The following is a 17,436-nucleotide window of genomic DNA, read 5'->3' on the forward strand; positions in this document are numbered from 1 at the left end:
CAACATAATCGCTATTATAGCCGGTCAAAGTTGCATATTCATCCAAACAAATTCGGTAAGCATTTCCCAGCAAACATTAAATCGTATAATTTTGCACGTGCCAAGTCTTACAAGAAATCCGAATAAATCATAATCGCATATAATATCAATCAAAGTATGTGTCGTGTATATTTGAAATCGCATAAAATGCAAAAACTCGATTTTGTATACCATTATCAAATTAAGTCGCAATTCGGTATAACAAACATCAATTTTATGATGTACATTGTCGTAAAATATATTCAATCCGCATCATATGCATATATTACGCTGATGCAGTTTGTGTGTCGTATAAGCGTATAATTTAAATCGATTCAGTACTGTAGCAAATCGTGTTGCATGCTGAAGAAAATCATGAAACAGTAAATAATATTAGATCCTAATAAAGAACATATTACATCATATTGAAATGTCAATGAAATTCTGATGCACTCGAAAGTTTCAACCGCTGTTGAATTAAATTTCAGATAGCCGCGCGAGATAGCTGGTGGATGATAATCCAAACGACCGGAGTTCGAACCCACATCGGAGCAGTTTTCACCAAACATTAATCTGTGCCATTTTAAACATTCATATTCCACTCCCAACACAAGTCAATCGAACAAGTATTATTTCTACAAACATAAATACTCATATATAAAAATGGCGATTCGTGAGGCAATAATAAACATTTCACGAAAATATTTTGCGCCATTTGTTTTTTTTCTATGTCTGTAATAAATCGTATATGACTATGGCAAAAGTCGCTATTATAGCCGGTCAATGTTGCATATTCATCCAAACAAATTCGGTAAGCATTTGCCATGTATGTATATGGCCTCCACTTTTGCATGCATATGCCAGTTAGGCGCATTATATGCCAACCAAATTTTAGGGCATATGATGTTATATATACGCTTGTTATGCGATTTAATGTTTGCTGGGGATGTACATTACCTCTGACATCAGTTTTACAAAGTTTTGATAATATTTACAAAAAAAAATTCATTTTTCTGACCCTAATTTAAACTATTTTCTATGAATTTTCAAATATTCTCACCAAAACTTACCATTATAATATAAAATTATCTTTAGACACTATTTTTGCATGATATTTTTTCACTACTTGCAAACAAAAGTGATTTTCATTTACATAGAGTACTAATTTGATTTGATTTTTTTTTTCATTCATAATTTTTATTTTGAAAGTGTGTTAATTTCTTCTGCAAACCCTTATTGTCATGCCAACTTCCCCATTCCGTAATACGAAGCTCAATGCCGTCAACGCGGATTGTTTTTGCCTTTTTTTTTTTCCAAAATATATATTTTTATAAAGGCTCATATGGCGTTAGCCTCACGGGGCCGGGAGTTCAATACAATTTTTCTTATTATCTATGTTAGTAATTGTTATGATGTGAGGGTAAACCGAGGAAGTAACGTAACAAACGAATAAACATGTATTTCCCGTAATAAGAGTTAAAAGTACAATTGTATACTACGTTCACAGTCGGCTCTATCGACAATGAGAAACCCGATGACATTCCTCCTCAACTCACATCCGGTTTGTTGACAGCTGTCGGGTGACGGCTGTGAGCGTAACAGAACAGGGTCGCACTCCAACACCTCCCCTTTTAGAAGAGCTGGTACGGCTCGTAGCGCACCGGGGTATGTCGCTGTCTTGATGAGCGTCGTAGGAGGGGTTCATTTGCATCCGGTACTCGAAGTGGAACTCGAGATCGACGTTGTTGGCTCGGTGGTTCTATAAGCTCTCGCAAAAACTCCTGCTGAAGATCGCCCAAACCTTCCGGTTCAGGTGGTGGTGGCGTTCCGGATGCTACTCCATGAGCAGCGCAATCTTCTGACGGTTTCAGACCCCAAGTATCGAGCAGGATGTCCAGTGGAATGGCTTGCTCTGCTTGCTCGGGTTCTCCAATACAGTCGCCGTGACGTTTCCGCAATTGGTTGCTGTGTGAGCGGATTAATCGTTGTCGTTCCGGGAGCCAAACATTGTATATGACTCGTCCTATGCGTTCTACGATTTCTCCGGCGACCCAGCTCCAGTTGTTTCCTTGGTGCACCTGCGCATACACCTTGTCCCGTACACCAAAGTTCTTCTCCCTTGCACCATGTTTTGAGTTGAATTGACGATCTTGTTTACTATTTTCCAACTTGGTAAATTTGCTCGGTGGACGAAGAAGTTCTAAAGAAGTACGCATGGGTCGACCAAGTAAGATTTCGGCAGGTGATTTGCCACCAGGTGCACTCCGGCAGGGTGTGGATCGATAGCAACACAGGAAGATATCGAGTGCTTCGTCCAGGTCTTCCCCTCCGGCCTGAATTTTCTTGACCGTCCTTTTAAAGGTGTCAACGAAGCGTTCCGCTTGCCCGTTGCTTTGGGGATGGAACGGTGCTGTTTTGAGATGCATAATCCCATTTGCCTCGCAGAATTTCTCGAAGGTGTCGCTAGTGAGCTGCGGACCATTATCGGTTACCAGTACTTCCGGCATACCGAATCTCCCGAAGACTCGACACTGTTGCAGTGGTGGTGATGTGTTTGGTCGGAATAATCTCCGGCCACTTGGAGAATGAATCCACCACTAGTAGAAAGTATGTGTCGTTGATGGGACCAGCAAAATCTGCGTGAACTCTCTGCCACGGTTTTTCAGACGTCGGCCACGACTCGAGTTTCGTCTTGGTGTCTGCTTTTGCGACCGAGGCACACTCCTGACAAGCACGAACTAGCGCGGTGATTTGATCATCAATGTTTGGCCAATAAACAAAATTCCGGGCCAGTGAACGCATCCGATCGATGCCTGGGTGCCCTCTGTGCAGTTGCTGAAGTACCTTCTGCTGCAATTTCTTCGGGACTACAATCCGGTCACTGTACATCAGGACTTTGTGAGCGACGTACAGTGAATCTCTACGAGCGAAGAACTGCTGGACCTCCGGTGTTCCGGAGAGAGACTTAACTTCAGATGGCCAACCCTTTTGCACAAACTCCATGACCTTCTGCAGAGTCTGATCCTCACAGGTATCGTCCGCTATCGTTTTGTAAGAGATGGGAAGATATTCGATAGAGTGGCAGACAATGTTGCAGATGACACTTTCGACTTCCAGCGACGCGATTATGTAGTCCTCGTCTGGTTTGATGTGTGAGTTGATTAGACGAGAAAGGATGTCTGCATGCCCGAAGTGATCCGTGGAAACATATTCGATGCGGAAGTCGTACAGAAGCATAGTGAGGGCCCACCTTTGAAGACGGTTGGCTGTGTACGGAGGAATCCCACGCTTTGATCCAAAAATCGCTAGGAGTGGTTTGTGATCGGTCTGTAGAACAAACTGTCTCCCATAGATCATTCGGTGAAATTTTGTAACGGCGTATACCAGACCCAGGGCTTCCTTCTCGATCTGGCTATAGCGGGACTCCGCTGGCGTCAGACTTCGGGATGCGTGATAGATTGCCTTCTCTGATCCATCAGGAAAACGATGTGCAATGCGAGCACCAATGCCCACATTCGATGCATCTGCTGATACAACTATTTGTAGTCGAGGATTATAGTGCGTTAGCATAAGCGGAGACTGGAGAATTTCCTTGAATCGGTCAAAAGAACGTTGACAGACATTGGACCACTGGTAGCTGGTACCCTCTTTGAGCAACTCATCCAGCGGTTGACGTAGGGTACGCATTTCTCGGATGTACTTCCCATAATAATTTATCGCACCCAAGTAGGATCGAAGTGTGGGAACGTCGTGAGGAGGAGGCATATTGACGATTGCCTTCACCTTATCCGGGTCCGGACGAATGCCTTCGGTGTCCAACAGCTGGCCCAAGTACTTTACTTGATGCATGAAGAATTTGCACTTGTCGAACTTTACCGTGAATCCATACTCTTGTAGACGTTGCAAGACACGGTACAGGTTCTGCTTGTGCTCCTCGGCGGTGCGACCACCGACAAGAATATCGTCGAGGTACGGAGATGTACAAGGAATTCCACTGAGCATGGCATCCATAATCTGCTGGAAAGCACCGGGTGCACATTTTATACCGGGAGAAAGTCTGTTGAAACGGTACAGCCCCTTGTGGGTGTTAATGGTAGCGAACTTCCTGCTTTCCTCATCGATCTCTACTTGCAGATAAGCATCTGACAAATCGATGTGACTAAACATCGTACAATTCGCCATTCGTTTGAATATGTCTTCCGGGAGTGGAAGTGGATAGCTGTTCGTTTCAAGTGCGCTATTTAAACCAGTAGAAAAATCCGCACAAATTCGCACTGACCGATCTGGCTTGCGGACCACTACGATGGGAGCTGCCCAATCTGCATAGGTCACTGGTGTGATGATGCCTAAATCTTCAAGCCGCTTCAACTCGTCATCAACTACGGCCTCCATGTTGTACGAAACTGGCCGCTTGGGCTTGAATACCGGCTGAGCGTCTGACTTAAGGTTGAAATGCACTTGTGTTTTAGTGCAGAGTCCCATGCGATTGGTGAACACATCGGGGAATTCGGCCTTTAGTTCGAGTACCAGCTGGTCTGGTTGTTGACTACCAACCAGCTTGCAGAATGACGAAAACGGTACATCCCAGAGCCCAAACTCATCCATTAGATCTGAGCCTAGAATATTGAGAGGAAGGTCAGCACAGCAAACATAGCAATTACCTTCCTTGTGGGTTTCGCCAATGGTATAGGTAGCTCGGAACATAGCCTCGATGCTTAGTCTGTCCCCGGAAGCTGTTTGTACTTGACAGTCCGGCGGGGACGTCCGTGGTGCCCCGACATTGATCCAGTTCTGCCTGGATATGATGGTTATGTCTGAGCCCGAATCCAGCTGCATTTTTATTGGAACTCCGTTTATCGCTGTCTCCACGTAGCGCCGACTTCGTGAGACGTTATTGACAGTTACAATCCTGGCTGCGTGGTATTTGTTGTTTTTCTGCTTCCCCTTGGACGATTTCGAACCGGACTTGAATGTAAAACAGGAACAGTACCCCTCTTTATGGCCGGTACGACCACAATCACGGCACTTGTGTGTCTTAAAGCTGCATTCGCTGGAAAAATGCATTCCACCGCAGGACCAACACGGTGTCTTCGGTGTGTCGGATTTGTTACCACCAAACTTCTTCTTGTGCTGGTTACGATGGGGAGAACTGGATCGAACAGCTTGCGTAGCAACAGTCGTAGCAGTGGAGGCAACCTGACGTCCGATCAGCGAAGTGTCTTTCTTCAAATTGATCATGCACTCCTCCACTATCTTCTCCAGCGTGATGTCCTGTGTCTCGTTGATTTTTGACAGCAGGCGCATCCGGATGTCCGCGTCCTTTGCTGATTTCAACCCGCACACATAAATTAGTGCCTTAAACTGATCCTCTTTTAGCTCCTGCAGCTTGAAATCCACACATGCTCGATTGACTCTACAGGACTAGGTTATGAAATCTTCATTTTCCTCCTTCGCCGTTTGGAGACACTTGTACCGGCGATGAAAAGTGGAAACCGGACTGCCGAAAATGGTTTTCAACTTGGCAATCGTCTCCTCGAAGGTGAATTCCTTTGAGAGCTTGGGAAGAATGAATGAACTGTACCTTTCGTGTGCTGCCGGGTTGAGCTTGCGAAGCAATAGCCGTACCTTCGCGCCGTCGTCTAGTTTGGAAGCGTCTTTCTCGAACAGATCCGCATATCTGCTGAACCATGACTCGAACGAGCAGTCTTTCTCTAGATCGTAAGCAAACTCGGTAATATTACTCGCTAAGGAATCTAGCACTAGCTCATTCTGGTTGGTGTTCTGGACATTCCCTTGAATGTTTGCCATCTGATCCGCCAACTGGGTCATTAGTGCCTGTTGGTTGGAAAGCAGTTGTAAGATCGTTTCCTTGAACGGTTGATCCATGTTGCTGCCTGGTGGCACCGGTGGTTGTGGTAACGGCATGGGAAACACGTGGGTGGAACACGACGCGGCGTTTTTCGACTTGTTTTCTCGGAAAACGGAAAATTACCGGCACGACTTTTCTTACAGCCTCGTCGCCACTTTGTTATGATGTGAGGGTAAACCGAGGAAGTAACGTAACAAACGAATAAACATGTATTTCCCGTAATAAGAGTTAAAAGTACAATTGTATACTACGTTCACAGTCGGCTCTATCGACAATGAGAAACCCGATGACATTCCTCCTCAACTCACATCCGGTTTGTTGACAGCTGTCGGGTGACGGCTGTGAGCGTAACAGAACAGGGTCGCACTCCAACAGTAATATGTAACCGATTACTCGCGGTTGGCTCGAGGTCAGTATTACAAGTGTTTTCGTAATTGGGATGTTGCTGTCTCCAATGCTCTGTACGTGTGCCCGACACGGGATACTTCCTATTGGGATGCAGCTGACCATTAATCAGCAACGCCCCCCTAGTCTGTACCTCATATCTAGCGTGGTGCGTCTTTCTCGACTCGAGGAATCCAGGATAGAATGGTCACTAGCCGGCGCAATCATCAGCTCGTGTAGAGTTGTCATAAGCGGTACAACCTTTGGCTCTTGTTGAATGATCAGTTGACTGCACAACCTTTGGCCCGTGTATCTGTAAAGAGTGTGTGTATGTATTGCCGCGACTAAGTAAAACTTTATCGATCGGATAGGAGGGATATGAAACGGGGACACAACGAAGGAAACATCATTAAACGTTGACATCGGCGTTTCTGAGGAACAGGTATAGATGAAGCAGAAGATCAGGATCACGGCTACCTAAGATATCCCGGACGGGGATATCCGATTGTCTGCCTTGTGCTCTTAGTGCTCTAGAGAGCTGAGAGCGTGCAGCATGGAACCGGATACACGACCAGACAACATGCTCGATGTCGTGGTAGCCATCGCCACAATCACAAAGATTGTTTGCTGCGAGCCCAATGCGATAGAGATGCGCGTTTAGGTTGTAGTGATTGGACATAAGCCGAGATATCACGCGAATGAAATCACGACCTACATTCAATCCCTTGAACCATGCCCTCGTCAAGACCTTAGGGATAATCGTGTGTAACCAACGATCGAACTCATCTCCACTCCACATGCGCTGCCAACTTACGAGCGTATACTGACGAGGAATGTGGAAAAATTCATTATAAGCAATTTGCCTTTCAAAAAGAGTGCCTTCTAAAGCGCCCACCTTAGCTAGCGAGTCCACTTTCTCATTCCCCGGAATCGAGCAATGAGAGGGAACCAAAACGACTCAATAGTTGTCTTATTCTTGTTAGGAAATAAGATGAGCGTTTATCAACCTTCATTGAGCGGATTGCCTCTAATGAGCTGAGACTGTCTGAAAAAATAAAATAGTGGTCGATGGGCAATGTTTCAATGATCCCCAGTGCGTAGTATATCGCACCCAGTTCAGCAACATACACGAAACAAGGATCTTTGAGTTTGAAAGAGGCACTGGAATTTTCATTGAAGATGCCAAAGCCAGTGGACCCGTTTATGAATGAACCGTCAGTAAAGAACATTTTATCAGATCTAACTATGCCCCCATATTCTGCCGAAAATATCGGCGGAATAGAATCTGAGCGTAGATGATCTGGGATTCCATGGATTTTTTTGTCGCATGGACAGATCAAAAATGACAGAGGAATTGCAAAAGTATGGGAAGCAAACTTGGTTGGAGATGCCTGGTGAAGGGTGCACGTCGTGGGTAAGGTACTCATGGTATAAAGACATAAAACTTGACTGAGGAATCAGTTGGAGTAGATTTTTGAAGTTATCAATCACCAATGGATTCATGATCTTGCAACGGATGAGAAATCTGTAGGATAATTCTGTGAACCGAAGAGTAAGCGGGGGTACTCCTGCCAAAACTTCGAGACTCATCGTATGTGTCGAATGCAAACACCCCATTGCTATACGCAAGCAACGATATTGTATTCTCTCCAGCTTGAGAATATGAATCCTGGCAGCTGATCGGAAGCAAAAACTGCCATATTCTAACACTGATAATATCGTTGTTTTGTATAACTGAATGAGGTCTCCTGGATGGGCACCCCACCATGTTCCGGTTATTGTTTGGAGAAATACATGTGAACTACATAGTTGGGAGAGCTTCGCGTAGTCTTGGATTCATCATGCGCACAGCGAGGGATTTCACCGATGTATACTGCCTTAGATCTATGTTTAGTGCTTCAGTTCGCTCAAGCCTGGAATACTGTGCAGCAATTTGGAATCCGCGCTATCTCAACGAAGTCAACAGGATTGAAGCCGTACAAAAGCGATTCGTTCGATTCGCCCTAAGTCGATTGCCCTGGAGTAATCCACATCAGTTACCTAGCTATGAAAGTCGGTGCCAACTAATGGGTCTTGATACGCTACACGTGCGAAGGGATGTGAACCGCGCATTATTTATGTATGATGTTTTATTAGCTAGGACAGAATGCCCAGTGATATTAGAGAACATCAACCTTTCGATTCAACCTCGAGCTCTACAGGACCACGCATTTCTCCGAGAGCCTTTCCGTCGTACCAACCATGGATACAATTCAGCAATGTTAGGCCTTCAACGTCTGTTCAACAGAGTAGCATCTGGTTTCGACTTCCATTATTCGAGAAATGTGGTGCGGCAACATTTTATTGGACAAATTAGAAATTTCCATTAAATCATTAGGGCAAAATACAGTCTGTTGATAACAATTAAATAAATAAAATAAATAAATTACCCAACTAGGAAAAAAAATGACTCACTGGTGAATTTTACGTAAATTCGACCAATGTGTCCGGGTTAAAAGTGCCATCAAATTACATAGCACTTTATATGAAGAATGTAAGAAAGGGTGTTTTTTTGGAACGTTGTATTTGAGAGCCATGGAAATCTAATTCTGCGTAAAGATACTGAAAAACTTCTTGGATATTCAATAAGTTCAGTGTTTCAGTGGCGCTCTAGACAGCGAGCAATTAACAGTACATGTTAACTCTGAAAAGTAATATGAAAATCTACTCAAATTTGCGTTTTATTGCTTCGCGAAACGTTCGCGACCCCCACTCAGTGAAAGCATTTATTCATCGGCACTTGTCAATGCTATCAAATGTTTGCACAATTGAGTTTTATTTTTGAATTTGAAATTCAATTCGTAATCCTACGTTAACAATGGGGCCATGTTTTGGACATCACCCTTCTATATTGATTCTTTGCTGGCATTTCTGTTTCAAATACGCAATGTGTATTCCCCAGGTACATTTAGAGTCAAAATATACTCCAAGGTTGTAACGAAACCACAGGGCAGTCTCGTTTGACAGCTGGGTGAGTTCCGCACAACCCTGTTTTTTCATGCCAAACGTCAAGCGGAGCATAGCGGAGGACTTCATTCGAAACGTGACAAAGTGCAGATCAGTTTTAAAAACAAACGTGTTGCGACTTGATTTGAAGTTCAATTAGTAGATTTTTCGTAGTATTTAATAGAAGGTTTTGCCGAAGCTGGTAAAGTAAAGCTGGTGTAAAGGTAAACAATCAAGTAGAGTCAATTTATGCTAAAGTCTTAATTATTTCGGTTAGCAGTCACTATCATTTCAACTGGATAAGACTAGTCAGATACGCAGTCAGTAAGGTTTCAGGTAGAATATTGAAAAAGGAACACGACAATGTGAGCGTAAAAGTTTATTGAGGAAACATTAAACCAATCAAATATATTTTCAGCTTTGAAGCTGCATAAAAGCTGCTATCAGAACGTCTTTTCGTCTGCCTGAAAACCTATCCGAACAATCTTCAAAGATTGTCTGGCGGTTCTAGTCGAACCAAAGATGAAGGACAACACAGAGAAACACTGTACCAAGTGCGATCGACCGGATTCGGCGGACAATCTCGTCGGTTGTGATACCTGCGAGACGTGGATGCATTTTGGGTGCGCGGGAGTAACGGATTCCATTGCAGATGCTAATCGTAGTTGGAAATGCGATCAATGCCGCATAGAGGATACCATGACCCAGTCTCGAGTGTCAACCGGTCGCTCCGGATCCAGTAAACGCTCTTCACGGGTGGAATTGAGCCTGCAAATGATGGAGGAGCAGAAAGCCTTGCGGATGAAGAGGATAATAGAGGAGGCCGCTGTACAACGAAAGCTTGCCGAGGAGCAGGAAAAGTTCTTAAAACAGAAATACGAGCTGCTTATTGCCGAAGCAGATAATGCGGAAGAAGAAAGTAGTAGGAAGACTGAATTGAGTAATAGAGCTAGTCGAGCGAAAGTCCAATCGTGGCTGAGTAAACACCAAGCCGGCGCAGCCCAGCAAGTAGCAGCTGTGCCGTCCAGTAACGTGTTGCCTTCGGTAATTGGAAAAGCTCACCAGTTTAGTTTCCCCAGATCTCTTCCCATTGCTGAATCGACGATGAATAAGACTGCGATTCTGGCGTCGGATGTGTTAGAACCAGAGATTCCACGTGCAAAGATGATTCTAACGTTACCCTCGGTACAAACCACCAGTCAATGTGGTGGGTATACAGGATTGGGCAGTGTGTCTTATTCTATTGCCGTCCCAACGCCGTTAGTTTCCAATCAAATCACATCAGTGACTGGGGGTATTTCTGCGTTGCGTATTTCTACTGCTAAACCGATGCAGGAATCGCAGTATCCGATATGTAAGCAAGGATTAAGCGGGATGCAGCAAGTGATGACAAATCCTACTTCGTCAAATGCAGTTATGGGTGTGCCGACAGAGAGTCTAGTTCCATCTTGGATAAACCGGAACCTCATTTCTTCATCAATCCAGACTCAACCAATCAACAACATTACAGGTGGTCCAGCGAACATCTACCCTTCGGTGTCATCTGGCGCGCAACAGGATAATGGAAACGTGAAGCTGCCGACAGGAATTTCTAGCTACACAACAGTGCAACCAGTCAGTCAAGTGGGTCATTCAGTGCCGGTACGAGGTCTTGGTCCATCAGGAGAGCAACTGGCTGCGAGGCAAGTAATGCCTAGAGAACTTCCAAGATTTTCTGGAAACCCTCAAGAATGGCCGCTGTTCTATAGTTCATTCTGTAATTCAACGGAGGCATGCGGTTACTCTGATGCTGAGAACTTAGCGAGGTTGCAACGATGTTTGAAGGGGGATGCACTGGAAGCAGTCAGAAGCAGGTTGTTGATGCCACAGTCGGTACCATTTGTGATTGATACGTTGCAAAGGTTGTATGGTAGACCGGAAATACTAATTCACTCGCTTCTTCAAAAGCTGCGTACAGTCCCGTCTCCGAAAGTCGACAATCTTCACTCGTTGATCACATTTGGACTTGCAGTACAGAACGTAGTCGATCACATGTGCGTTGCAAATTTAAATGACCATTTGTGGAATCCGACCTTGCTTCATGATCTGGTGCAAAAACTTCCTCCTCAGCTCAAAATGGAGTGGTCTCGTTTCAAAAGAAGTAGCACTAGTGTCAATATGACGACATTCAGCACATTCATGTCCGAACTAGTCGTGATGGCTTCAGATGTCACGCTTCCCATGGATGTTTTGAGGACACAGAACACGTCCAACAAAACTGGACGAGAAAAACATTCCGAGGATGTGCAGACTGGGAAAGTGGAAATCCAGGAGAAGAAGCAGTCAATAGAACCGGTGAAGAAGACCTGTACGTATTGCAGTAACGAAAATCACCTAATCGTGAACTGCGTAAAGTTCGAAGCGCTTAACATCGATGAAAGGTGGAAAGCCATTAGACAGAAGAATTTGTGCAGAAGCTGTCTCATACCGCATCGAAAGTGGCCTTGCCGTTCCAACAAGGAGTGTGGCATCGACGGATGTAGAGTACGTCATCACAAGTTACTACATTCGATTAGGAACCCTTCGCAGAATAGAATGGAAACAGCTAGCACATCGCAGTCTTCGAATAGTGTCAAGAGCGTCGTCCACCAGAATCTTCACTCTTCAGTTGCGTACTCGTTGTTCCGATATTTACCTGTGACAATTCATGGCAATAGTCAGCAAATCAGCACCTTTGCTTTCCTAGATGACGGGTCAACGTCTACTCTACTCGAATCTGGTATTGCATCGGCGTTAGGTATCACTGGACCAACAGATGATTTTTGTTTGAACTGGACAGGTAATATATCGAGAGAAGAGAGGGGATCGCAACGTGTTACTGTGGTCATTGCCGGGGATAGAGGGAAGTTTAAGCTCAAGAACGTGCGAACAGTGCAAGAGCTTCGATTACCGAGTCAGACAATGCAGTACGATCAATTGCAAAATACCTATCCTCATCTAAAAGGATTGCCGGTTTGCAGTTATGAGGGAGCTACACCGGGCATCATTATCGGGTTAGAACATGTGCGACTTATAACTTCTTTGCGAGTACGAGAGGGCGGAGAAAATGAGCCTGTGGCAGCAAAGACACGCCTAGGTTGGTGTGTCTATGGAAAGAACTCTGACAACGGAATCATGGTGGAACAGTTAAATTTACATCTGGTTGCTGATTCGGAAATTCGAGAGCTACACGATTTGATGAAGCAGTATTTCGTCGTCGAGGAATCGAGCGTGACCATTAAGCCGGAAGCTGAAGAGGACAAACGTGCGTGGGCAATAATGGAGACTACAACTCGTCGAGTGAAGATGTCTTTCGAAACAGGTTTGTTATGGAAGTATGATCACTTTTCATTCCCGGACAGCTATCCAATGGCGGTACGACGAATGAAGGCCTTAGAAACGCGATTGAGTAGAGATCATGTCCTTGAAGCTAAAGTGAAGGAGACGATTGCACAGTATGAAGCAAAGTGATATGCACACCGGATCACCCCTGAAGAACTCCAAACGACAGATTCAAGTAAGGTATGGTACTTGCCACTAGAAGTGGTGCAAAATCCGAAGAAACCAAATAAAATTCGGCTTATTTGGGATGCTAAAGCGCGAACGGGAGGAGTCTCTTTCAACGACATGTTGATGAAAGGACCAGATCTGTTGGTGGCATTGTTGTCCGTACTTCTCCGCTTTAGGCAAAGAAATATTGCGGTGGTAGGGGACATAAAAGAGATGTTCCACCAGATATTTATTAGGTGTGCGGATAAGCAGTCTCAAAGGTTTCTGTTTCGAAAGTCTCCAGAGTTGTCTCCTCAGATCTACGTAATGGACGTAGCCACATTCGGTGCAACCTGCTCGCCTAGTCTGGCGCAGTACGTTAAGAATAAAAACGCAGCAGAGTTCACCGAAAGATTTCCAAGGGCGGCGAAAGCTATTATAGAGAACCATTATGTAGATGATTTCCTGGACAGCGTAGATTCAGAAGCGGAAGCAGTACAGCTGGTCAACGAAGTAAAGTACGTGCACTCACAAGCGGGGTTTGAGATCCGAAACTTTTCTTCCAACTCCGTTGAAGTTCTGGCTGAAATCGGAGAGCAAAGAGCGCCACAAACGGTGTCCCTGAATCTGGAGAAATCCTCAGAAACGGAGAGAGTGTTGGGTATGGTTTGGAGGCCGACCGAGGACATCTTTACCTTCGACCTAAGTACAATGAAGGACGAGGTTAGAGCGCTGATTGCAGGTTCAGTTACACCAACCAAACGACAAGTTCTGAAGGTCATAATGTCGCTATTTGACCCATTGGGGCTTATTTCCCATTTTGTCGTCCGAGGGAAAATTTTGATGCAGCTAATCTGGAGATCCGGAACGGAGTGGGATGAACTGATATCGGAAGACCTTCGAGAAAAGTGGGATTGTTGGTGTCGTTCTATGCAGAATCTGGACGAGGTGGCGGTGCCTCGGTGTTATTTTAAAGGAGTTCACAGTTCTCATCTTGGTAATATAGAGGCCCACATGTTTGTTGATGCGAGCGAACTAGCATGTGCTGCAGTTCTTTACCTCCGAATTGCTGATAGTGGCCAACCTCGTTGCGCACTAGTAGCGGCGAAAACAAAAGTCGCACCGTTGAAGCCTCTGTCAGTGCCTCGTCTTCAGTTACAAGCTGCGATTTTGTTTATTAGATTAGATTATAGGCTGCAAGCCCGTTATCTTTCTTAAAAACTACCGATTCTGCTTCTCCAAACAAGAAATTCGAAAAGATTCCGAGGTGCACGGGTATGTAGGACGTTGTATAATTATCAGAGCACAAAACTACGATTCTAAAACTCGAAAACACTTAAAAAATCGAAAACCAAAATATAACAAAACAAAGCACGACTGTAACAATAACAATAAACTGAATCATCGATGATTGGAACGAGATTATTGAGTAGTGTTCTGACATCCCTGGATCTTCCTGTGTCGAGGCGATTCCTGTGGTCCGACTCGTCAACCGTACTTTCGTGGTTGAGATCTGACAGTCGTCGGTATCACCAGTTTGTGGCCTTCCGAGTAGGGGAAATTCTAACGTCGACCAGCATGGATGAGTGGAACTATGTGCCCTCCAAACTCAACGTGGCTGATACCGCTACCAAGTGGAAAGATGCGCCCAGTTTCGATAGTAAGAGTTCTTGGTACAACGCGCCAGATTTCCTGTACAAGTCACCGGAATACTGGCCATCGAAACCTTCGCCAAGTAAGTTGGAGACAGATGTTGAGCTTCGTGCAGTGTTCATGTTCCACGGTACAATACAGCCACCGCTGATAGACATTTCTAGATTTTCGAACTGGAACCGACTGTTAAGAGCCACAGCATACGTTATACAAGGTGTTCATCGTTTCAAGGGTGAGAAAAGTCCGAAACCAGTTATATTGACCCAGCAGGAACTCAAGAATGCTGAAAACTTACTGTGGAGACAGATACAAGCTGATGTTTATCCCGACGAAGTAGCGATTCTGAAACGTAATCGAGCGTTTCCGGAAAGTGCAGTATCAATTCCGAAATCGAGTCCGATATATCGTTTTTCGCCGTTCCTGGATGAGGAGGAAATCATTCGGATGAACAGCAGAATTACAGCGGCGCCGGGGGTTCCATTAGAAGCAAAGTTACCAGTTTTGTTGCCGAAGAAGCATTCCGCGACGGTTCTTCTTGTGGATCAATATCATAGGAGGTTCCTACACGGAAATGGAGAGACGGTGTGTAATGAGTTGCGTCAACGCTTCTGTATTCCAGGTCTACGAGGTTTGATCCGAGAAGTATCCGGAAAGTGTCAGCTCTGCCGCGTTAGAAAAGCTACTCCACAGCCTCCTATGATGGCACCATTGCCAGAAGCTAGGGTGACTGGATTTGTAAGACCATTCACACACACCGGAGTGGATTATTTCGGGCCATTGATGGTAAAACGAGGACGCAGTCTTGTTAAGAGATGGGTGGCACTATTTACTTGCCTCACGGTACGTGCCATACATTTGGAGATCGTGCATAGTTTGTCCGCTCAGTCTTGTGTGATGGCAATTAGACGCTTCGTTGCTCGTCGCGGTGCTCCAGAGTCATTTTACAGTGACAACGGGACAAATTTTCTGGGAGCAAGTAATTTGCTGGCGAAGCAGATACAGGACATCAACGAGGATTGTGCCTCAACGTTCACCAACTCTAAAACCAGATGGCACTTCAACCCACCTTCAGCACCACACATGGGTGGATCGTGGGAGCGGATGGTACGCTCCGTGAAGACTGCCATGTTAGCAATAGCCGATCATCCACATCATCCGAGCGACGAAGTTCTGGAGACAGTACTCCTAGAAGCTGAAGCTATTGTCAATTCCAGGCCGCTCACGTACATACCGCTGGAGTTTGCAGAGCAAGAAGCATTAACACCAAACCACTTCCTGCTCTTCGGTACAAAAGGTATTTCGCAAAACGAGATGGCGATCAACTTAGGTGGTAGTGCATTACGGGATAGCTGGCGTCTTGCGCAAAATTTGGTGCATCACTTCTGGACACGTTGGATTCGTGAATACCTTCCAACAATCAGCAGGCGCACCAAGTGGTTCGAACCAACGAAGCCACTCGAACCTGGAGATTTGGTTTTAGTCGTCGATGAAGGAAAACGATATGGGTGGCTCAGAGGTCAGGTCGTAGATGTGATCAAAGCAGCTGACGGACAAGTACGGCGAGCGGTGGTGCAGACGAAGAACGGGCTAGTGACTCGACCAGCTGGCTCCCCTGGATCTCAAAGTATCTGGGTCCTCCGGAACTACACGGGCGGGGGAATGTAACGAAACCACAGGGCAGTCTCGTTTGACAGCTGGGTGAGTTCCGCACAACCCTGTTTTTTCATGCCAAACGTCAAGCGGAGCATAGCGGAGGACTTCATTCGAAACGTGACAAAGTGCAGATCAGTTTTAAAAACAAACGTGTTGCAACTTGATTTGAAGTTCAATTAGTAGATTTTTCGTAGTATTTAATAGAAGGTTTTGCCGAAGCTGGTAAAGTAAAGCTGGTGTAAAGGTAAACAATCAAGTAGAGTCAATTTATGCTAAAGTCTTAATTATTTCGGTTAGCAGTCACTATCATTTCAACTGGATAAGACTAGTCAGATACGCAGTCAGTAAGGTTTCAGGTAGAATATTGAAAAAGGAACACGACAATGTGAGTGTAAAAGTTTATTGAGGAAACATTAAACCAATCAAATATATTTTCAGCTTTGAAGCTGCATAAAAGCTGCTATCAGAACGTCTTTTCGTCTGCCTGAAAACCTATCCGAACAAAGGTATTTGAAAATCATCGAGTGCTTGATCGTTTTGCCGGATAGGTGAAGCTGGAATTGGGCGGGTTCGTGCTTCCTAGAAAAAACGACCATTTCAGTTTTCTCCGTAGAGAATTCGATACCCAGCTTGAGGGCCCACGTGAACAGATTGTTCAGGGTATCTTGCAACGACTTTTGCAGAACGACGGGATTAGTACCCGTGATGGAAATAACTCCATCGTCTGCAAGTTGTCTCAGCCTGCAGTCTCTAGTTAGACAATCATCCATATCATATATCATAAAAACTGTACAAGAGGGGGCTTAGGCAGGAGCCTTGTGGTAGGCCCATAAAACTGTATCGAGAAGATTTCAAGCTGCCATGATTGAAAAACATGTGCTTTTCTGACAGTAAATTGTACAGGAAATTATTCAGAATTGGTGAAAGTCCACGATTATGAAGTTTCTCTGAGAGAATTTCCATGGAAACTGAATCAAATGCCCTTTTGATATAGAGAAAAACGGAAGCCATTTGTTCTTTGCGAGCAAATGCGATTTGGATTTCAGAAGATAGCAGCGCGAGACAATCATTTGTCCCTTTACCTCGGCGGAAGCCAAACTGCGTATTTGACAGCAAATTGTTCGCTTCAACCCACTTGTCCAAACGAAGTAGAATCATTTTCTCTAACAATTTACGAATACAGGATAACATTGCAATCGGCCTATACGAGTTGTGATCGCAAGCCGGCTTGTTGGGTTTCCGTATGGCTATCACTCTCACTTGTCTCCAGTCATGCGGGACAATATTCAGCTCCAGAAACTTGTTGAACAAGTTCAGCAAACGCTGTTTTGCCAAGTCGGGAAGATTCTTCAACAAGTTGAATTTAA

General features: G+C 44.9%; 3 protein-coding genes across 3 annotated transcripts; 1 reads left to right on the forward strand and 2 right to left on the reverse strand.

Annotated features, from left to right (window-relative positions):
• Window positions 1-1,649: 1,649 nt before the first annotated feature.
• Window positions 1,650-2,444, reverse strand: LOC129766305 (uncharacterized protein K02A2.6-like). The gene has a single exon (XM_055766826.1). The coding sequence runs from the start codon at window positions 2,442-2,444 to the stop codon at window positions 1,650-1,652; it is 795 nt and encodes a 264-aa protein (XP_055622801.1).
• Window positions 2,445-2,499: 55 nt separating this feature from the next.
• Window positions 2,500-5,943, reverse strand: LOC129766306 (uncharacterized protein K02A2.6-like). Its single transcript, XM_055766828.1, has 3 exons — window positions 5,492-5,943; window positions 4,680-5,431; window positions 2,500-4,634 (listed from the first exon to the last, which is right to left on the reverse strand). Exons 1-3 carry the CDS (start codon window positions 5,941-5,943, stop codon window positions 2,500-2,502), a joined length of 3,339 nt encoding a protein of 1,112 aa, XP_055622803.1.
• An 8,227-nt stretch (window positions 5,944-14,170) lies between these two features.
• LOC129766307 (uncharacterized) lies at window positions 14,171-16,081 on the forward strand. Its single transcript, XM_055766829.1, has one exon. The coding sequence runs from the start codon at window positions 14,171-14,173 to the stop codon at window positions 16,079-16,081; it is 1,911 nt and encodes a 636-aa protein (XP_055622804.1).
• The last annotated feature ends 1,355 nt before the right edge of the window (window positions 16,082-17,436 follow it).

This window comes from Toxorhynchites rutilus, chromosome 2, assembly GCF_029784135.1.
Source record: "Toxorhynchites rutilus septentrionalis strain SRP chromosome 2, ASM2978413v1, whole genome shotgun sequence".
In the NCBI taxonomy this organism is placed as follows: domain Eukaryota; kingdom Metazoa; phylum Arthropoda; class Insecta; order Diptera; family Culicidae; genus Toxorhynchites; species Toxorhynchites rutilus.

What these genes read in the sequence shown, in the direction of transcription:
- LOC129766306 (XM_055766828.1), bottom strand. Translation starts at nt 5,943, where the DNA reads ATGCCGTTACCACAACCACCGGTGCCACCAGGCAGCAACATGGATCAA. An exon ending in GTTTCCACTTTTCATCGCCG is followed by an intron (nt 5,432 to 5,491) that starts GTACAAGTGTCT and finishes CTAGTCCTGTAG; the next exon opens with AGTCAATCGAGCATGTGTGG. An exon ending in TGGCGAAACCCACAAGGAAG is followed by an intron (nt 4,635 to 4,679) that starts GTAATTGCTATG and finishes TCAATATTCTAG; the next exon opens with GCTCAGATCTAATGGATGAG.
- LOC129766305 (XM_055766826.1), bottom strand. Translation starts at nt 2,444, where the DNA reads ATGCATCTCAAAACAGCACCGTTCCATCCCCAAAGCAACGGGCAAGCG.
- LOC129766307 (XM_055766829.1), top strand. Translation starts at nt 14,171, where the DNA reads ATGATTGGAACGAGATTATTGAGTAGTGTTCTGACATCCCTGGATCTT.